The sequence below is a fragment of the Anabrus simplex genome, chromosome 2 (assembly GCF_040414725.1).
Source record: "Anabrus simplex isolate iqAnaSimp1 chromosome 2, ASM4041472v1, whole genome shotgun sequence".
Taxonomy (NCBI): Eukaryota; Metazoa; Arthropoda; class Insecta; order Orthoptera; family Tettigoniidae; genus Anabrus; species Anabrus simplex.
In genome coordinates this window covers 121,052,355-121,075,740 of record NC_090266.1, presented here as the reverse complement: position 1 = coordinate 121,075,740, position 23,386 = coordinate 121,052,355, and the positions used below count along the sequence as shown (strand labels likewise).

The following is a 23,386-nucleotide window of genomic DNA, read 5'->3' as shown; positions in this document are numbered from 1 at the left end:
GGCCTGTACCAAGAGACGGCTACAAAAATACTGCATCCATCAAGTAATGGAAACAGGCGGACAAGGACATGTAAGGACATGTAAGGAAGAGAAAAAAGGAACTCCGACTGCGCGATACTGGAGAAAGCTCATCCGCCGATAAATGTCCGAATCATGAAAGCTTGAGAAAATTCTGTTGGCGATGTTTACCCTCAGTCCACATCAACAGTTTGCAGAACGTTAAAAAGAATGATTTATAATAAGTTGAAACTGGTAAGGAGTTAGGCACGAACCGAGGCCTTCAAGATCAAAATATGTCATCACTCAACACGCCAAACTGGCAGAGTTAAAGTTTTCCAACAATTTTGTATGTGAAGTGTTTTAGCTCACCGAAGTTCGACGAGGTTAACTTCTCCAGCTGGACGGGAATGAAATGTGCACCGCACAGGGAGCCGTGCGAGGTCAGTGGCCCCTCCACACACACACACACACTTTACACAAGTTGATGCCAGTCTGCTTAAGACGGGCGAAGCAGTCCAATATATATACACCCGGAAGCGAAGACCAGTCTATTCGAGAAGGTTTAAGTGATGTGGCAGATGACGTAGTTAGTGTAAAGCAGACAGGATGACGACAGTCAGTATGTTGAGAGTTGCCGGAGCGAAAAGGCGGTTGAGCACAAAGTAAGGTTAATCCAATGATACATAGAGGTATAGATAATAATAATAGTAGTAGAAAGCATATAGTCCAGTAGAAACATAGATATTTCAGAGTATATGGAGATGTAGATGCGACGATATTTCCAGAAGCTTGTAGAAACGTAGATCAAGGGGTTATGGCAGGAGCACGTTACAGAAGGATGTATGATTTTATGTATTCCCTTATTTTTCAAAGTAAGAAATGGGAAATTAGGATTTAATAATAAGATTTCTGGGTAGTAATATGTGCTGTGTGCATGCTGTAAGTATGATGCCTGGAAAAATGTAGTGGCAGTATATGCTTACATGCAAATTTTTTTTGTAGAATTACCATACGTCTACAGGCTTTCACTGTAATATCCTGCAACATGTACCCATTGCAAGATGTGTGGAAGTTGCAGGATACCAGTAGCAATGCCACCCTTGTTGATGTCTGTTATGGAATACCACACTGCTCGAAGTATGCAATCTCATGTATGGAAATGCTTCTCTCGGCGCGATTCCTTTAGTTTGGGGAACAAATCACATCTTCATCCTTGTCCTGCTTCATGGCTAAATGGTTAGCATGCTGACCTTTGGTCCAAGAGATCTCAGGTGTGATTCCCAGGTGAGTCCGGGATTTTAACATTCATTGCATAATTTCTAAAACCCGTTGGCTGGATGTGTGCTGTCTTCAGCATTAGAATTCATCTTAGGTAGGGCCCCATCCTCACAGATGTGCAGGTTGTATATAAGGGGTCAGCTTGAAAGACCTGTACAAAGCTTCTCCAGAGGCCACACACCATTATTATAATCACCACCATCATCATCTCCATCCTGCACTGCAGAGAAAACAGACCCCTTTCCAAATGCATCTGCCCATTGTCCTGCACAACAAAGTCTGCTGTCAAAATGATGCTTGCACAGTGGTGGTTGGAGGTCCTTGAGAATCCACCCTATTAGCCAGACATGGGACCCTGTGACTTCAATCTGTTCCCCGAACTAAACAAACTACTCCGAAGGAAGTGTTTTCATACATGAGACACCATACTTCAAGTGGTAGGATGCTCCGTTAGGCACATCAACAAAGGTGGCAGTACTACTAGTATCTTGCACCTTCCGAACATCTTGCAATGGGTACAGTATGTTGCATGGAATTACACTGAAGGATTATAAGGGTATGGTGGTTCTACAATAAATAGTCTCATATTGGTTCTTGTTTGGGTCATCAGTCCATAGACTGGTTTGATGCAGCTTTCCATGCCACCCTATCTTGTGTTAAGCTTTTCATTTCTATGTAACTACCACATCCTATATCTACTCTAATCTGTTTCTCATATTCATGCCTTGGTCTACTCCTACTGTTCTTATTACCTACACTTCCCTCAAAAACCAACTGAATGAGTCCTGGGTGTCTTAAAATGTGCCCTATCCTTCTCTCTTTTCTTCTGGTCATATCTTGCCAAATCATTCTCCTCTCACCAATTTGATTATCTCTTCATTCATGATTCGATCTACCCATCTCATCTTCAGCATTCTTCCAAAACACCACATTTCAAAAGCTTCATATAGTTTCATATAAATACATATGTTGCCACTACATTCCTTCCAGCCCTTGTTGATATTACATACAACTGCACGATTAGACAGCAGTGTTAAATGGCCTTATTCCAGGTTTTACAGAATGAAAAAAATGGGTGAATTCAGATTGCTTTTTGCTTTTGAGTTAAGTCCTTCTGCTCTTGAAAGAGGTGATTTGGAATGTCATATACTTTCAATTAATAGACTGAAAAATCTAGTTATTTAATAACAAAATGCCTTGTTGGTATGGATAGTTGACAATTTCAGGTATGCATTTTCTCCCTTGTCATCATTTATTCCCAAATAAAGCTGCTCTTATTTTCAAAAGGTACGGAAGCTATTCTGCTGCGGTGCTTTCCTTTGTCAGTCTCTCTTCATGCTCCTGGCTGCATTTCTCCTTACTCCAGCTGGTGCAGTCACATGTCTCACCCTGGCTGTTGGACTGGGAGCCTTTGCAATGGCTGGATTCTTGTGAGTGGATCATTTTAGTGGATATTTATAGATTACACAAATACTTCTCAGAAGATAAGGGAAAAGAAAAACATTTCTAATACACCTTCATTTAAAACCATTTGTAATTTTTACTGCATTGTACCACAACTTATTTATTTCATAAACAATTAATGTGCATATTCTCTGAACAATTTAACAACTAATTACATCATATAGGCCCTACTGAGAATCATAAATGGAAAAATAAATGTGTATAGAAATAGTGGCAACAACAGTATCTTCACAAAATATAAACCGTGTTGAGGCTTGAGGTAAAAGGAAAGGGAATGAAGAAGGAAATTTCTGGCAAACAGGGATGTGTTATCAGGAAATTTTACAGTGCAATAACTGTACATTCTAAGACATGACTGTGTGTAGCATTGAATAGGAAATGAATATATTCATATGAAAATGTAACATAAGTAAGCAGACACCTATGCATAGGTCATGAAGGCCCTTAAAGATTGGATATACATTAAAAGTACTGTCCAATCCTTGACTGAATGGTCAGCGTTGAGGCCTTCAGTTCAGAGGGTGCCAGGTTCAATTCCTGGCTATGGATTTTAATTGCACCTGATTAATTCTTCTGGCTTGGGGACTGGGTTTTGTGTGTGTCCCAACATTCTCCTCTTCATATTCAGACAACACGCCATACTACCAACCACCACAGAAACATACAATAGTGTATACATCACTCCACATAGGCTTGGCATCAGGTAGGGCATCCGACCATAAAACAGGGCGAAATCCACATGTGTGACATAGTCGCACCTGCAACATCACACTTGTGGTTGAAAGCAGTAGAAGAAGAAGAATAAGCATTAAAAGAACTTCTCCAAGTCTGACTCCATAATACTCACGTTTTTGAAGCACTGATAGCACATTCATTGCTTGTACTTAGTTTACTTACAAACATCTTGTAGAATATGTTTCACAGAGTTGATTTTGTTTAACTGACTGGGGCTTTCTGTATTTCAGTTTGTTGAGATTTTGTTGTTAAACTTCCAATCCATGAGGGTAACACTGCTCTATCAGGGAACAATAACTAAACCACAGATCAAGATTCCAGATCTTCTTCCTATCTTCTTTTCACCTTTTGATGATTTATTACAGACAATAAATCTCATGTTAGATCCATATTGATGGTTGAACTTCGTTGAAATTTTACAAAATTTATTGATTATCCTCCTAGTCAATACTAGTCAATACATCCTATTAAGATCGAATTTTAGGCAGGCATGTTTCAGTCCAGTGTAGAGTCATCCTCAGTAAAATGTACGCCGGGCTGAGTGGCTCAGACGGTTGAGATGCTGGCCTTCTGACCCCAACTTGGCAGGTTCGATCCTGGCTCAGTCCGGTGGTATTTGAAGGTGCTCAAATACGTCAGCCTCGTGTCGGTAGATTTACTGGCACGTAAAAGAACTCCTGCGGGACAAAATTCCGGCACCTCGGCGTCTGCGAAAACCGTAAAAGAGTAGTTAGTGGGACGTAAAACAAATAACATTATTATTAGTAAAATATACATACGGTAATAAACTAAAAACATTAGACACGCAATATCAAGTTCTTCTTAACCCTAAACCAGCGCGCTATTTTAGGCTGTAATTCCTAGAACTGTCAGTCATTCACCACCTTGCAATTAATACCTTTGCTCTCACTCTTGACCTTCCGTTCAGTCGAATTTCGACAACAGTGTAAGCAATATGTGTGTAATTATTTTGAGTGAACTCTTGGAACCCGAAGCTGGTTGACAAAGTCAACCGCGCGTCTGATCATGTAAGTAAAATTTATTATTTAAAATTTCCTTTCCTCTGTACTTTTCCAGTAATTAGGCAAAGTCAGGCGTAATTACATGTAGTATATTTCTATTTTAGGTCTCATTTCGTCAATGATGAAGACACACCAGACATTTTGAGCCAGTTGTCTGATGAAAGACTCTGCCTCGGGGATTTTTTGGATGGCGAGGAGGAAATTATAAACGTAAATTATAAACGTAAATTATAAATTATAATTAGGATCACAACAGTTATACATAGCAGGAGGCCGATTCAGACAGTGAGATCTATGAAGACGATAACGAAAGGGAATTTATTTTCGGGAGAGATGGATGAACAATGTGGTCCACAGCAGACTCTTCAAAACTTACTTAGAGGGTAAAATCAAGGAATATTGTAAAAATACTGTCAGGACCGGAAGGGGAGGCGTGGAAGGTATCAACAGAAATTGACTGTTTCATGCAGTTGATAAACCCTGAGATGGTTGATGAATTATTATACTGGACTAATTTGTACATTTCTAGGAAGCGGGAGGAGATTTGTGAACTGCAGTGAAACTATTGCATTGCTCGGGGGATAAGATATGAAAGATTTCATGGACATGGCAACAAAGTTTATTTTTCATCCAGTCATTCTTTTGCTATTTTATCTGATCATTTCATTGTATAACTGTGCAAATATCAAAATAAGACCATTATTTTAAGTTAATTATGTATCTACTGCTTAACACATTTTAAATAGGCACAGTATTCATGTCCCTATCGGACATTAGTACACTTGTTCATGATTATCTATTTCAAGTACATTCATATTAATCACTAATATAATTTTTAAAATTTCATTTGGAGAATAACATTGAAACAAAAGATAAAACTCCATTAAATGAAATGTTTATGCGATTGGAAGCCTGTAAACGACTGAAAACGTAACTGGTTGACAAAGTCAACCACGCGCCCGGTAGCGTGACAGAAATTGGTGTGCCCGGTCTAGGGTTAAAAGGTTTTCTTACAAAGCATAATGCACATAAAAAATATGAGTTGGTGTCCATTAAATTTTTTGAGCTATACTCTAGCTGTTTATGACCACCACCTCATATTTTAAATTTTCATCATGTTTTTTAACACTTTCACTCCAGTTGACTTCTGTAGCAGTTGAGAGGGAGCAGTGCCGCGCACCCGGTGGACTGCTGGAGCCATGCCTTATAGCAGGTCGACTGCTGTAGAACTTGCATGTCTTTCGTTTGTTTTCCGTTTCTCTATGATAGACTGCTGTGGGTGTTCGGCCTTGGAGGTCTCTTGTTGCTATCTTGGGAGTCTATAATAGTTACGTCTATGATCATCAGATGACAGAAGTAACCAGTTCGAAGGCGAAAGCAATGTGTCCAGTATGCTACTCAATTTGCGCCTAGTTGCTCCCCTGTGCTGACGTGTTTGTGCTTATTGACTTAGATTTCAATCGCTTTTAAATTGTGAAAGGCCTGATGATGGAGGAATGATATACTGTGGAGGAATCTCTTGCCCTCATATTGGGTAGTGACTTTGAAGAAGGTGACAGTGATAGTGATTTGTCATCTGATTCTGGTGATGGAATGACTTTAATCACACCTTCTACTTCAGGCACGTTTTCTACTCCAGTTACTGCTTCATTGTCTAAAAGGTCAGCCTGCTTCGATGATTCAACTGAAGATGAAGATAGTGAGAATGAAGATCAGGTGCCTGAATCACCGAGCAGAAAACTAAATTGGAAAAAGTAGAACCTGAATCTTAAGAAACATAAGTTCGATGCAGCTAATTCCGGATTGAAAAGTTTAGTGGTTTTTAACATGCGTATTTTAACTCTTCTGTTTGAGGAGGATGATAAATGCTAAAATATATTTATATGCATTTCACCAGATATGTATTACAAATAAAATACTTTTAAACTCTTCCTGTCCTCTCCTCACGCCATGAGCCGACTGCGGATGGGAGAGCAGAGCGAGACAAGTATCCCATATAGCAGGCTCAGTGAGTCACTCGCTGCTCGCGTCCAGAGGGTCACTCGACCATACTCACTACATCACAGTGAAAGGGTTAAGGAAAAACTATTTTAACAAGAACTTCAGAGTGTGTGTGTCTAATGTTGTTAGTTTATTATACACATTTTACCAGCAAGCTGGTTTCAGGAGAGGGAAAAGCTGCACATCGCAGGTGTTAAAATTAAGTCAACACATAGAAGATGGTTTTGAAAGCTGGAAAATCACAGGATCTGCATTTATAGATCTTTCAGCAGCATATAATACTGTTAATCACCGAATTACCCTGGAAAAGTTATATAGCATAACAAAGGGCTTTCATCTGACTTGTGCCATTAGAAACCTAGTTCAAAATCGAAGTTTCTTCATTGAGTTTCAGGGAAAAAGAAGCAGGTGGAGAATACAGAATAACGGTCTACTTCAGGGAAGCGTGTTGCCACCAATGCTTTTATATATTTACACCAATGATCAGCCTCTTCCTGCCGGGACGAATAGTTTCATCTATGCTGATGATTGTCTCATCACTTCTCAGGGGGATAATTTTGAGATGATTGAACAAACGTTGTCCAAAGCTCTACACACTCTTGCTGGCTATTACAAGGAGGATAAACTAACATGAAACCCAACTAAGACGCAAAACTGTGTTTTCCATCTAAACAACAGAGAAGCTTCCTGAACTCTGAAGGTCACTTGGCAAGGCATAGCATTACAACAGTGTCCTACCCTGAAGTACCTCGGAGTCACTCTGGATTGTGCCTTAACCTACAGAAAACATTGTTTGAAAATCAAGCAGAAAAAGGCTGCTAGAAACAATATTGTGCGTAAGCTAACTGGAACACCTTTGGGAGCACAACCAGACACAGTGAGGATATCTGCCCTTTCGCTCTGCTATTCCGCAGCTGAATACACATGCCTGGTGTGGTACAAATCTTGCCATGCCAAAGCAGTTGATGTAGCACTCAACGAGACCTGCCGCATTATTACTGGATGTTTGAGACCTACACCTTTGGAAAAAGTGTATTGCCTTGCAGGAATAGCACCTCCTGATATCCGCTGTGAAGTGGCAGCCAAGAAAGAAAAGAGAAAGACGTTGACATCTGCAGCCCACCCTTTGTTTGGATATGAGCCACCACGCCAGTGCCTGAAGTCTAGGAGAAGCTTCTTGAGAGTAACCGAAACACTTGCAGGAACAGCGCTGCAAGCAAGAATTCAAGAATGGTGCGCCAGGAGTCAACATACGAGTATCAGTCAATGGATGACCCCAAAAAGAGAACTCCCTCCTGGCCATGTTACAGATTGGGTAAATTGGAGAGCACTGAATAGACTGTGCTCTGGTGTTATGCAGTGCAGGGTCCACCAGAAGAAATGGGGTTTCGAAGTGGACAGTACCTTGTGTGCATGTGGAGAAGAGCAGACCACTGCCCATTTGCTGCAATGTAGTTCATGCCCATTGAGTTGCACAACAGAAGACCCAGTTAAAGCGAAGCCCAATGCACTTGATGTTGCAAGGTTTTGGGCTCACATAGTTTAATGTCGCTCTTCGTCACCAAAGAATTTATATTATGTTTTATGTTCTTTCCTCATATTCAATTTAAAACTTATGTATGCTTCTGATATGATATAAATAAATAAATAAATAAATAAATAAATAAATAAATAAATAAATAAATAAATAAATAAATAAATAAATAAATACACATTTTACTGAGGATGACCCTATGCAGGGTCAAAACATGTCTATTTGGATGTAATATTGAGTATTGAATAGGCAGATAATCAACACAATTTGGTACAATTTGTGAGAAATTTCAATGATTTGGTGAAGGTTGTAGAAATAAGCTGCGTGATGAAGACAATGAAAATAGATCCTTGAATGGCTTTTAGATGTGTGTTAAATTTAATATAACAGAAATATTATTATACAGTAAAAATATGGAAACTTTTAAAGGACTGCACAGAGAAAATGATTAATACTGAAAATATGTTTCAGGACATAGGCCTACTTATTGCATAATAGAATTTTAAGGCATTTAAAATGACCTGACAAAGCAAGTGATAGCCTGCTTATTCTAGTGGTTCTTGCGCTGAGTGTTATGATCAATGTTCCAAGCTGTCACAGCTCTGGAAAGGGTGGCATACCAAGGACATTCAGTAGTTTGTAGCTTTGTTTATTGGTGCTGTGTTCTTATTGTTTACAGTGTGAATCATCTAGATATTGCTCCACAACATGCAAGTGTGCTCCTCGGAATTGGTAACACATTTGGGACCATGCCAGGTATCATCAGCCCAACTATCACAGGTTACATTGTTCAACACAAGGTAAGGTACTTTTCTGAGCAACTAACACTGTTTTACATGTTTCCTTTTATGAAGAATTCCTTTCTTCTGACGTATGAAACTTTACAGAGCCTTTGAGCTCTATTGGCCCACAGAAATATTAATTGGTAGCTCTTCAGCCTGTATACTGGTCTGAAGCAGATTTCTGAATCTTTCTACCTTGTATTCATTTTTTAAATTCTTACATAACTAACAAAATCTGCAAAACTAGTGTATATAACAAAGCAAGCTTGTGGTATTACATGACTGTTGATATTATAATCATAGCTCTGGGACTTCCAACTTTACAGAACTCAAGTTGACAGGTTTGATCCTGGCTCATTCTGGTTGTATTTGAAAGTGCTCAAATGCATCAACCTCTTGTCATTAGATTTACCAGCACTTAAAAGCACTACTGAAAAACAAAATTCTACTACCTCACCATCTCCAAACCCCCACTGTCGGCAGCCCGGAAGATGGTTTTCTGTGGTTTCCCATTTTCACACCAGGCAAATTGCAATTCCTAGGCCTTTCCTGTCCCCTCGTTGCCATAAGACCTATCTGTGTCGGTGTGACGTAAAGCAGCTAGCAAAAAAGAATAAAAATAAAACCATCTCCAAAATGAATGAAAATAGTTAGTGAAATGTAAAACTAATAACATTATATTATTATTCCTGTATTTGTGGAATCCAAACCCCGTACATGTGATTTAATTTTAAAAACACCATGTATATTGGCAGGATTTGAATTGTGGTGGCCTTGGTGAGAGGCCTGCGATGGTGTACCATACTTATCATGTACCTTTCTACACTAATGTTCCACCTCATCATAGCAGCATTGTACTGCCTTCATGTCTCCTACTTCTAACGTCCTTCACAATACTGTCATCATGGGAGAATCTTAGATTATACATTCTATAAAAAAAAAAAGCACCAGGAAGGCATTGTCCAATTGTAAGGAAATTACGTATGCAAAGACATTCAGACCAAACATGCAAATGATTAAAGTTTTGTGTTCAGTGAATGAATAGCGGGACCTCCCGCGAATCCGAACTATGCCTGCATCAGGTGTATATAAGGCGCGATTCTGAAACATACGCTCAAAGTAGCTGTTGTATTCAACTGCACTATCTTAACGTTGGCTGTAAGAATGCCACGCCGAAGAATTCGTGCATATTATGAGCAGATGTCAGAGTTTGAAAGAGGTCGTGCCATTGAATTGAAAGAAGCTGGTTGATCGCATCGAGCTGTCGCTGGACATTTGGGTCGAAGTGATGCGGCGATCAGACGATGCTGGCAAGCATGGGTCAGCAGCGGCAGGCATCAGCGTCAGGATGGCAGTGGTCGACTGAGGGTCACAACAGCACGGGCAGAGAGAGTGATTGTCAGAACAGCTGTCACAACACCGGAGTCGTCGTTATCAACGATCCAGCGTGTGACCCGCACACATGTGTCCACCAAGACCATCAACAGATGCCTGAGCGAGAGGAATTTGCCCTCGCGCCGCCCATTACGCCGCTTTCCACTTACGTCTGTTCACCGTCAAGCCAGATTACAGTGGTGCCGTGCTCGAGCAACATGGAACTGTGCTGACTGGAGACGTATAGTCTTTAGTGACGAGTCCCGTTTCCAACGGTGCCCTGACGACAACCACAAACATGTTTGGAGATGTGCAGGCCAGCGTGGGGATCCTGCCTTGACCATCGCGCGCCACACAGACCCACAATAGGGGGTGATGGTCTGGGGTGCCATCTCCTTTGATAGCCGGACCCCTCTGGTAGTCATTCCTAGCACACTGACAGCACAGCGGTATGTTGATGATATTCTGCAGCCGGTTGTGTTACCGTTCCTTCAGCAACATCCAGGCCTTACCTTCCAACAGGATAATGCCCGGCCGCGCACGGCATGTGTTGCTATGAACGGTCTTCAAGCTTGCCCTATCCTTCCTTGGCTAGATTGGTCACTGGATCTCTTTCCCATAGAGCACATTTGGAATGTTATGGGAAGGTGATTATGAACATCCTGGAATGTTGCCGATTTAGCCCAACAGTTGGAAACCATTTGGCACGAAATTCCACAGGACACCATCCGGGATCTTTATCAGTCTATGCCACGTCGAGTGATAGTTTGCATCCAGGCCAGGGGTGAGCCAACACCTTATTGACGTCCTCACTTTGTAACACTCTAACTCTGCAATAAATCATTCGATTGTTCTGCAATTTTGATTGTTTGTTTTTCTATGTCTGTTCCTCACATCCACAGATTTTTATCGCCATCGGACAATTCCTTTCTGGTGTGTTGTTTTATGTGTTATACAGTGTACATATTTGATGTGGTTTACCTGCCTGAAGTTTGTAAGTTTCAACCTAGTATTCTGTTTTCATATGTATCTTCCCTACTGATATCATCTTTATGAAAATGTTTACCATAAGTATATACTGCTGTCTACCCAAAATAGTATCATAAAAAATTCTCCACTGCCTGCTTTCTTACAATATTACTTCTCAATTTATTCCTACCATACCTTTCAGTAAATAAGGAACAAGAATGAAATATTACAGCTTTGTCTGACCGGTAACTTTCCCTGTTACCACACCACAGTTACTGAATATGATCAAGATTTTGGTGTTTCATTTCCACATAAAGCTGATCATTCCATAGTTGTGATCTAGGCAACTTCAGTCACGTAAAACTATAACCTCCCTTTAATACAGAGTGTCCATTTGTCCTGTTTTAGGTAAAATGTCTCACTGTCCCAAAAGCTTTCCTTGGGACACTTAAATATCTTGCTTATTCACAATGACTCTTTGCCAATGTATTTTATATTATGATATATCCTGGTTTGTAGTTTTCAGGTAGTGTGATGTCCAAATCTTCACTGCAGAAACAATATTGTTTATCTAAGAATGCTCTGCCTATCCATTATTTTCCCTAAATACATTATAAGTAGGAGTGCATAAATACACCATGCAAACATACATTCTTACAGTACGCAATGTTAAGGCAAATACACTATAGACAATACTGGAGACTTCCATACTAAGATGAGAGACATGTGGACTGTGGTCAACCTGGAGGCCCAACCTCAAATATCAGGTGGCAAGATGGAAACTACAAAAGTTGCATGTTAAAATTGGTAGAAATAATGAAACTAAATAATTATTTTTGCTTTGATCTACAACTACAGTTAAATGTGAATACTGATAGAAATAATGAAACTCAGTAATGATTTCATTTTGTCTTAATCCTTAGCTGAATGGTCAGTATTGAAGCCTTTGCTTCAGAAGGTCTCGGATTCGATTTCCAGCTGAATCGAGGATTTTAATCGCATCTAATTAGGTACTTCTTCTGGATCGGAGACTGGGTGTTTGTTCCAACACTTTTCTCTTCATATTCAATCAATGCACTACACTACCAACCACCAAAGAAACATGCAATAGTGATTAGCTTGACCTTGGATTTTTAGGTGTTAAACATTATTTAGATGCCTAAAATAGACTGTCAAATAGGGTTTAAAATAATTTTAGCCAGATTCAACTTTATGTATTTGAATAGGCATCTGTTAAAATACCATATCTATTTTGCTGAATTGATAATAACTTGTTAGGGTGAAATATAAAACAATTTTCACTCATGTCTTTGCTGCAAACGTCACAGAATATAATTTTATCATTCGATGTGAAATAGAGAAACTCCTGTAACCTGATCAGCATAATTGACACACTGAACAAACAGAAATACCGAAATGTTTTCACCAAATGAAAAATGTTCTTTTTTTTTTCCATCAGGTCAATGGATACTGTCTCCTACCTTGAGACAGACTATGGGAATTTTTGCTGCGGGTGGTTCTTAATTCTTTCTGGGGAATGTGGTTTACAGCTTTCTGATTTTAAGATTTTGTTTAAGATATTGAGAATGAGTCAGCAAATATTTTATTTTCTCAGAATATATTAAAAGCATTTTTACCTGATTTAGGGATGAAAATATGAATTATAGGAATATAAGCAAAGATAGGTTCTAACTTCACTTCAGGCATTTTCAGGCACTATAGGACTGCTGTTTCTAACCTTATAAATACATGAAACCCGTAAATACAACTTCACTTTTACTTATCTTTTCAAGAACAAAGTAGATCTTTCCTTAAAATTCGAGTTCTAGTGATTACATCCTCCACATAGAGTTGGCATCAGGAAGGGCATCCAGCCATAAAATAGGGCCAAATCCACATGTGCGACACAGCTTGCACCCACGATCCCATAGATTTGGGAAAAGCGGTAACATAATAATTTTTGTTTTATGTATTTTGTTTTAGTTTTTTCATGTAATTAATCTAAGATGAGTACTTGTTGACAAATAAATGTTAATCCTAATGTGATGTGTACACTAATGTTTCATAATACTGGAATTTACTTACACTGTTTTGTCTCTAGGAAAGTGGAAGAAAAATTTCTATAGCAGAACAAGTTCAAAGTTATAGAAGCCATAAACAGCACAAACCTTGCCAAACATGGTTGTAATTCCAAAACTTCTGTCATAGGATAAATTAAATTTTTGCAAAACTTCTTAACACAAATCCAAGAACAAAATTTCTCACTACATCAGCTGATCAGTATTACTACTACATTCAGTTTCAAGGCCATCCTATTAGGTGTGCTGGCAATAAATGTCTTGCGATATCTGGCAAATTGCCATGTAGGCCTATTCTCTATAGTGTATTTGGTTAAGGTTCATTTTCCTTTTACACCTACCCGTAGGAAAATGAACACAATGAAAATTTTTTTGATGGAGTACATATTGATATGCATCTGAGAGGCATGACCAGTCTTAAGGATAAGAAGAACATTAACAGATACATGGTATTGTTCCTGCAGTCATGATATATACCGTAGTGCAGTCATGAAATATACCGTAGGTATTATTATGTTGCTTATAAAATTATTATGCCATGTTTATCTGTTGATGAAGATGAGTTCTTTGATGAATTTTTATGTGTACAGAGCTACTTAAACAGTAAAATTGAAGACAGTGATGAAACAAACAATGAAAGTAAGCTACTTGTGGAAAGTGTTTTTCTACTTCAACAGTAAAAACAACATTCAAAACATGGTTCAATTAGTAGGTAAGGTTTCACCCTGAAATTCATGGGTCAAATGCTGCTATAAATGTATTTTTTCTAATGAGCAATATTTAACTTAGTCAAATAATAAAATGAAAATGAAAGGTGAAACAGTCAAGGCCTTGCTAATTGTCAAAACACATTTTAATCAACTATCATTAACTAACTTTTATTAGGACGTCTGAAAAGGAACAGCAGTTCTTGATGAAGTACACAAAATTTTGGCAACAAGTACATATCTAGCTCTGCTAAATAAAGATTGAATACGGAGAAGGAGCAGAAGTGATTTAGGGTTATTTCAATGCAAAATACAAAGGTAAATATTTAATAAAATATTGTCGATAGAGTATCTGTCCCATTTTTTTTGTAAATGTCCCAGCTTTTTCCTTAAACTTTTGGTAAATGTCCCCTTTTTCCATTAAAAAAAAATAGAACCCCTACTTTTATAGCAAGAGGCTATTTGAAATGAAGGGATACAGGATGTGCTGTGAAGGAACACATTGCTGTGTGTAGGAAGGGTCTTTGATTAGTGGGCATGCACGGTGAATATAGTATGGTAGGTTACCCAGAAGACACTGACCCAGTCAAACAGAGGGAGATCTTGAAGATGATGGTTAGAATTTGTTTTTAACTATATCAAGGTAAAAGGTATGGAAGGAGGATAGGTCGATCTGTAAACTACAAATATATGATTATAGACTTTCTTATTTCATTATAGTTTGATTTATGAAAAGCATCTCTCTATTCAGAAGTGTAACAACTATGACATGGGCAGGAAATACAATTGGACCCTCTCAAATAAATTGTATATAACCTATTAATAACACATGTAAATTTAACTACAGCAGATACATTAACACAATCTATGTCCATTTAATATATACAAAGGACTAGCTATAAGAGTAGAAATGAATTAAGTCATTACTTTATTTTGAAAGTTAAATATTTTGTAGAGATTGAAATACAACATTAATAAATATGTTTTATCTTAAAAATTTTAAAAGTTTACTGTACTCACATTTTATTTTAAAGAAACTGGACCATGCAGTATACTTTCTGGAATACAAGGATATTGATGATTTCAATGATATCCATGGATAACACATTCATTGTTGAGTTCACGGAGTTTGTCTTGGGTCATAACATTTTATAGGTAGATCTTTATAAGTTTCAGTTTCAAAAATTATTGTTTTGCATAAGAAACAGTAACAGAAATAATTAGGTCTCAAATTTGATATTTTGGTACCAATGTTCACTGTTTTTGTTAAACAATAACTTTGTGCAGATATTTGTGAGAGAGCATGTCACTCATGTTATGAGAGACAGCTGTCTTAGACTGAAGACAATAACAATAATTTGAAGGCAGATGTAACAATCTCACAGTTACTCTTCATACGCCACGTGAAAACAAACCTTTTTGGCCCATTCTAAAAACACATCATGATGTCCCCTTTATGTGCAGAATGGCATTCAGGTGAAGTTATTCATTTATTTAGTTTCTCTGGGGAATTTGGCAGGCTTCCAAATCCCTGGGCTCACCTGAATTGTAGGCCTTGCAGGCCCTAACGTTATGCCACTCTCTCTATAACTGATAGAAATTAATGTATTATTATTTTTCTTGTCTGGCTCCTTGGCTGAATGGTCAGCATATTGACCTTTGTTTTAGAGGGCCCCAGGTTTGATTACCAGCGGGCGTGGGGATTTTAAATATGTATGGGTAATTCCTCTAGCACATTCACTCCTGTATACGCCTGAAGGCGTTTAAGGTCACGCAATGTAAATGTTGTTCCGAATTTAGCACTAAATTTGTACAAAGTCGTAGTTCGTGTTGAAAACCATAGATGGCATATAAATGAACAGTTCGTCACCCTGACTACCTGAATACTGGGTACATTCCAATGCTTTCATCCTTTTTTTCTTTGAGTAAACACGGACCTAAGCCAGTCATGGTATTCTTGTGAGGGTGTGTAGTGAAGTGAGTTATTGTGTCACGATAACATGACGAGTAACAAACACAGTATACGAAGTGAGGAAATTGCAGACATACTACTGAATGATGATTCTGGTGATGAACTCATCCCTGATTTCAGTGATAGCGAGAGCATTCCGATTTTTATTATTAATAATCTTGACCATGATGGTCGGGATTGGATCCGTATTGACTTAGTAACAGTAAATATGTTGGAAGATAGTCCGCCTAGTCAATACTATTCATTTATTTACCTTTCACCTTAACATCTAGTACATGTTTCGAGAATATAATGCATTCTCTTCCTCAGCTAGTAGATTAAAATTCATTTTACAATAAGACCTGACTAAAATACGGGGGCCCCCATTAAAATTCAAAACAATGAGTATGACAATGTGACATTTAAAAATTTTGGATAGTACAAACATAGAATTAAAATCCCATTTTGTCAAGTACAAATTAAAAACACAATATAGTCTAATTAATGTCAGTAGTATAATAAGCGGGTTCGGCCGCCTCCTCCTCCTCCCGCCGCCTCCTCCGCCTCCTCCTCCGCCGCCGCCGCCTCCGCCGCCGCCGCCCGCGGGAAATTTGAATTTTGGCGGGAGATTTGAATTTGTAAACAAAGCCACGTGCTTTTTGACAGCTGTCATCGACAACAACGCATCGCTAACCTCACTGCTGCCATCTTGACGGGCCTAAACCTCAGTAGTGCCAACTTAACCTAACTAGCGCGAGGTAAACAAAGCCACGTGCTTTTTTGACAGCCACGTGCTTTTTGACAGACAACAACGCATCGCTAACCTCAGTACTGCCATCTTGACGGGCCTAAACCTCAGTAGTGCCAACTTAACCTCACTAGCGCGAGGTAAACAAAGCCACGTGCTTTTTGACAGCCACGTGCTTTTTGACAGATTTGTTAACAAAGCCACGTGCTTTTTGACAGACAACAACGCATCGCAAACCTCAGTACTGCCATCTTGACGGGCCTAAACCTTAGTAGTACCAACTTAACCTAACTAGCATGAGGTAAACAAAGCCACGTGCTTTTTGACAGCCACGTGCTTTTTGACAGATTTGTAAAAAAAGCCACGTGCTTTTTGACAGCCACGTGCTTTTTTGACAGCTGTCATCCGCCATCTTTAAACTACAGAGCACCGTGCTGCCCTCTTTCGTCACCTGTCATCGGCAGTGCTGCCATCTTGACGGGCCTAAACCTTAGTGCTACCAACTTAACCTCACTAGCTCGAGATAAACAAATCCACGTGCTTTTTGACAGCTACGTGCTTTTTTGATAGCTGTCATCCGCCATCTTTGAGCACAGTGCTGCCCTCTTTAGCTACTTACCTTTGAAATGTGGTGGCGGATAATTTGAAAAATGCTTTTCGACAAGCAGCCATCTTTAATCCAGAGAGAACAGTGCTGCCCTCTATGTGGTGGCGGCAAATTGAAAAATTCCACGTGCTCTTGTTTGAAAACAAACTCACGTGCTTTTTTGACAGCTGTCATCTGCCATCTTTAATCTATAGAGCACAGTGCTGCCCTCTTTAGTTTGAAATGTGGTGGTGGTAAATTCCACGTGCTCTTGTTTGGAAACAAAGCCACGTGCAGCTGTCATCCGCCATCTTTAATCAACAGAGCACTGTGCTACTATCATGCGGGCAATTTCATCACCTGTCATCCGCCATCTTTAATCCACAGAACACCGTGCTGCCCTCTTTATGGCTACTACCTTAAGCACGTAGTAGCGGACAATTTGAAAAGTTCTGTTAGCTATCATCCGCCATCTTTAATCAAGAGAGCACCGTGCTGCCATCTTTAGCTAGATACCTTTGAAATGTGGTGGCGGCAAATTGAAAAATTCCACGTGCTCTTGTTTGGAAACAAACTCACGTGCTTTTTCGACAGCTACCATCCGCCATCTTTAATCAACAGAGCATAGTGCTGCCCTCTTTAGTTTGAAATGTGATGGCGGCAAATTCTACGTGCTCTTGTTTGGTAAACATAGTCATGTGCTTTTTTGACAGCTGTCATCCGCCATCTTTAATACAGAGAGCACCGTGCTGCCCTCTTTATCGTAGTAGATGTAAATTCGTCACCTGTCATCCGCGGTGCTGCCATCTTTAGCTAGATACCTTTGAAAAGTGGTGGCGGATAATTTAAAAAGAAAAATTCTACAGCAGCCCTCTCTCGACGCTAATTGCATAAGATGGTGGCTATACATGACTCCTTAAGGGTGCTTACGCAAGATGGCTGCTATACACAGGTTCTTATGAGACGCCCTTGGGATGCTTGCGCAAGATGGCAGTTATACATGGCTCCTTATGAGATACCCTAGGGATGCTTGCGCAAGATAGCGGCTGATCTTATGGGATGGCTTAAGGGTCCTTGCACAAGATGGCTTGAGACGCCCTAAGGATGCTTGCGCAAGATGGCGGACACAAGATGGCAGCTATACATAACTCCTTATGAGACGCTTTAAGGGTGCTTGCGCAAGATAGTTGCTACTCTTAGCTTAGAGGCTAACGTGTCGTGATAGTTCGATTCATTAAATTTAGGGCTTAAATGCAAAATGTTAAATATATCGAAAACGGTGCACCGTAGAGCAAAACGGACAAAATTTTTCTGCCTAATACCTAGGTTCGCAGTATGAGGAACAAGAAAATCACAGTCTAATGATGGGATCAACGGTTCGGTTCCTACTTAGGCCCTTTGGCATTTGCTCTGTTTTAGCTTGTATTGAAGCGAGTCTTCGTAACATGATCAGGTCTAGCTATGGTAGAGAGTATAACGTACCGTGCAGGTTCGATTCATTAAATTTGGAGGCTTAAATGCAAAATGTTAAATATCTCGAAAACGATGCATCGTAGAGCAAAACGGACAAAATTTTTCCGCCTAATACGTAGGTTCGTAGTATCAGGAACAAGAAAAAACATAGTCTAATGATGAGATCAACGGTTCGATTCCTACTTAAGCCCTTTGGCATTCGCAGCTATCTATTTCTGCAAGATGGTGGCTGCTCTTATGAGAAACAAGATGCCTTGAGACGTCCTAGGGATGCTTACGCAAGATGGCAGACACAAAATGGTGACTATACATAGCTCCTTATGAGACGGCCTAGGGGTGCTCGCACAAGATGGCGGCTACTCTTATGAAGAAAGCTAGCTTAGAGGCTACTGCGCAAGATAACAGCTGCTGTTATGCATGTGGTGGAGGGCAATTTGAAATTCTATGTGCTTAATCAACAGAGCACCCTGCTGCCCTCTTTAGCTGAAATGTGGTGGTGGATAATTTGAAAAATTCTTTTGACAGCTATCATCTTTAAAAACAATGGCGACTATACATAGGCTGTTAAGGTCTTATCATTCTCCTCCTCCTCCTCCTCCTCCTCCTCCCCCTCCTCCTTCTCTACCTCCTCCTCCGCCTCTTATGTCAAGGCATAGCTTTATATCGAACAAGTTTAAACCTGCATCGCGAAGGCAAGCGTGTGCAGCGATAACATTATTGTGCATGTTTAGACTTTCGAAACATAAGAAGAGTAGAATCAAACGCTGTACTCGATACGACATGTGATCAGAACATTGATTGATGCGTTCAGAAAAACAAAATAAGTGATCAAGACTAGAATCGAACAATGTACTCAATACATCATGTGTTTAGAATATGTCAGGGGATACGCTTGTTCTAAGAAGATCAGATTGAAACATAACAAGACTAGAATAGAACACTGTAATCGATGTTGTTAACTTCAACATGTGATCAGAACATTGATTGATGTGTTCAGAACACAAAATAAGTGATCATGACTAGAATCGAACACTGTACTCGATACATCATGTGTTTAGAATATGTCAGGGGATACGCTTGTTCTAAGAAGATCAGATTGAAACATAACAAGACTAGAATAGAACACTGTAATCGATGTTGTTAACTTCAACATGTGATCAGAACATTGATTGATGTGTTCAGAACACAAAATAAGTGATCATGACTAGAATCGAACACTGTACTCGATACAACATGTGATCAGAACATTGATCGATGTGTTCAGAACACGAAATAAGTGATCAAGACTAGAATCGAACACTGTACTCAATACAACATGTGTTTAGAACATGTTAGGGGGTACCCTTGTTCTAAGAAGATCAGAATGAAACATAACAAGACTAGAATCGAACACTGTAATCGATGTTGTTAACCTCAACATATGATCAGAACATTGTTTGATGTGTTCAGAGCAAAAGTACAATTTTGATGATTTGCTTAGTGTAAAATCAGAAACTATGGAAACACACTGTGCACATATCGCGTAGCTAACTCGCTCAGTAAGCAATATTGCAAAACTACAACTTCAATGATTTGCATAGTGTAAAAATCAAAAACACACTGTACCCATACTGCGCAGCTAACTCGCTCGGTAAACGATATAGCCAAAGTATAACTTCAAATTATTTACCTTCCATCATTCGTCTTGTGTGTAAAAATCAGTCGAACAAGTTATCGCATAAACATGGCTGAAAAAAAATCGTGATAGGGTATGGAACCCAGGGGTTACATCTTATCAGAAGGGCAAAAAGGATGAAAGGACTCTTCCTCCTCCTTACCGCACATTCCTTGAAGGGCTAATTGGCTGAAGGGCTAATGGGCTAAAGGGCTGAAGGGCTAATGGGCTAAAGGGCTAATGGGCTAAAGGGCTAAAGGAGCAACAACCTCGTCGATCGCTATCAGCAAGAACGCTTGTACTTTGTTAAGTGTAGAAAATTAATCTTTATTTGTAAATGGTTTCATGTTCAGAACAAGGAATGGAAAATCCCCGAGGTGCGATGAGTTACGTTTTTCGAACTAGTGTTTGGAACACTGAACTTTTCAAGATGATAGCAGAGAGTTTAGCAATGTTCTGTTGTTGGATTTTAAATTCCGCGCTACAACATGCATAAGGTGGTAGCCTTGAGGTTTACCGCCGTAAAGATGGCAAGAGTGAGGTTAACAATGTTCTGTTGTTGGATTTTAAATTCCGCGCTACAACATGCATAAGGTGGCAGCCTTGAGGTTTACCGCCGTAAAGATGGCAAGAGTGAGGTTAACAATGTTCTGCTGTTGGATTTTAAATTCCGCGCTATAACATGCATAAGGTGGCAGCCTTGAGGTTTACCGCCGTAAAGATGGCAGCAGTGAGGTTAGCGACGCTCTATTGTCCTTCAAAGTGAGGTTAGGGTTCGTCAAGAAGACAGCTGTCAAAAAGCACGTGGCTATGTTTACCAAACAAGTGCACGTGGTCGTGACGTCACGGTTACGTAATCAATCCTTAGCTCGACGTCGTTAAGAGCAGTATTAGGGTTAGCTATGCTTAAAAGTCTTGGGAACAGAGCAGCAGTATGAATTGCCATGTTTCAAAGCGTGTACACATCACCTATCGATTTTACATGCATCGACCATCGTACTAAACTTCATCCGCTAGATCGTGCTGCTATCTTATTATAACCTATACCCATAAAATTAAAGTACAATGAATAGCCATGTTTCAAAGCGTGTACACATCACCTATCGAATTTGCAGGCATCGACCATCGTACTAAATTTCTTCCGCTAGATTGTGCTGCTATCTTAGCATAACCTATACCCATGAACTTAAAGTACAATGTATAGTCATGTTTCAAAGCTTGTACACATCAACTATCGAATTTGCATGTATCGACTCTCGTACTAAACTTCTGCAGGTAGATTGTGCTGCTATCTCAGCATAACTAAGACGCATGAACTTAAAAAACAAAGAAGAGCTATGTCTCAAAACGTGTACACATTACCTATCGATTTTGCAAGCATCGACTCTCGTACTAAACTTCTTCCGCTAGATTGTGCTGCTATCTTAGCGTAACCTATACGCATGACCTTAAGGTACAAAGAATAGCCATGTTTCAAAGCGTGTACACATTACCTATCGACTTTGCATGCAACAAATATCGTACTAAACTTCTTCCGCTAGGTTGTGCTGCTATCTTAGCATAACTTATACACATGAACTTAAAGTACGAAGAATAGCCATGTTTCAAAGCGTGTACACATTACTTATTGATTTTGCATTCATCGAATCTCGTACTAAATTTCTTCCGCTAGATTGTGCTGCTATCTTAGCATAACCTATACCCATGAACTTAAAGTACAATGAATAGTCATGTTTTAAAGCGTGTACGCATCAACTATCGATTTTGCATGTATCGACTCTCGTGCAAAACTTCTTCAGGTAGATTGTGCTGCTATCTTAGCATAACTAAGACGCATGAACTTAAAGTACAAAGAATAGCCTTGTTTCAAAGCGTGTACACATTACCTAATGATTTTGCAAGCATCGACTCTCGTACTAAACTTCTTCCACTAGATTGTGCTAAAATCGTGTAAGTGTGCTGCTATCTTAGCATAACCTATCGATTTTACATGCATCGACTATCGCAAGCATAACTAAGACGCATGAACTTAAAGTACAAAGAATAGCCTTGTTTCAAAGCGTGTACAGATCACCCTGAACTTCTTCCGCCAGATTGTGCTGCTATCTTAGCATAACCTATACGTATGACTTTAAGGTACAAAGAATAGCCATGTTTCAAAGCGTGTACACATTACCTATCGACTTTGCATGTATCGACTCTCGTACAAAACTTCTTCCGCTAGGTTGTGCTGCTATCTTAGCATAACTCATACACATGAACTTAAAGTACAAAGAATAGCCTTGATTCAAAGCGTTTACACATTGCATAATGATTTTGCACGAAACGACTATCATACTAAACTTTTTCCACTAGATTGTGCTAAAATCATGTAAGTGTGCTGCTATCTTAGCATAACCTATCGATTTTACATGCATCGACTATCGTACTAGACTTCTTCCGCTAGAGCATGTAGCAATCGCTTTTGTGTATCCCAAACCCCTGTGCACGAACTTAAATCATAAAGATGAGCTATGTTCTAAAGCGTGTACACATCACCTATCGATAATGTATGTATCGAATATCGTACTAAACTTCTCCTGCTAGAGCGTACGAGTATCGCTTGTGCGTGCACGAACTTAAAGCATAAAGAATAGCAATGTATAAAAATCTTGTAAACAAAGCAGCAGCATTACGTATAGTCAAGATTAAATGCGTGCACACAACATGTATCCATGATGCACACAGTACTAAACTTATTCCATTAGAATGTACAAAGTTCGCATGTGTTTGTACTGCTATCTTAGCATAGCCTATGTGCATGAACTTAAAGCATAAAGAATAGTTATGTGTAAAAAATCTTGTGAACATAGCAGAGTGTTAACTACGTAGGTGTAGACATTGAACTTTACATGCTGAGGCAACATACTACGTGACCGTGACGTCATGACCACGTGCTCTTGTTTGGTAAACATAGCCACGTGCTTTTTTGACAGCTGTCTTCTTGACGAACCCTAACCTCACTTTGAAGGACAATAGAGCGTCGCTAAC

At 39.4% G+C, this 23,386-nt stretch overlaps 1 protein-coding gene across 3 annotated transcripts in view; it reads left to right on the top strand.

The window, feature by feature from the left end:
• LOC136864969 (vesicular glutamate transporter 1) overlaps positions 1 to 23,386 on the top strand; it is a 209,119-nt gene that overhangs the window by 167,741 nt on the left and 17,992 nt on the right. For all 3 annotated transcript variants that reach the window (XM_068226485.1, XM_067142378.2, XM_068226484.1), the window contains 2 exons: positions 2,566 to 2,708; positions 8,714 to 8,834. In XM_068226485.1, the coding sequence (XP_068082586.1) occupies positions 2,566 to 2,708; positions 8,714 to 8,834 (264 nt within the window). The remainder of the gene's footprint in view (positions 1 to 2,565; positions 2,709 to 8,713; positions 8,835 to 23,386) is intronic.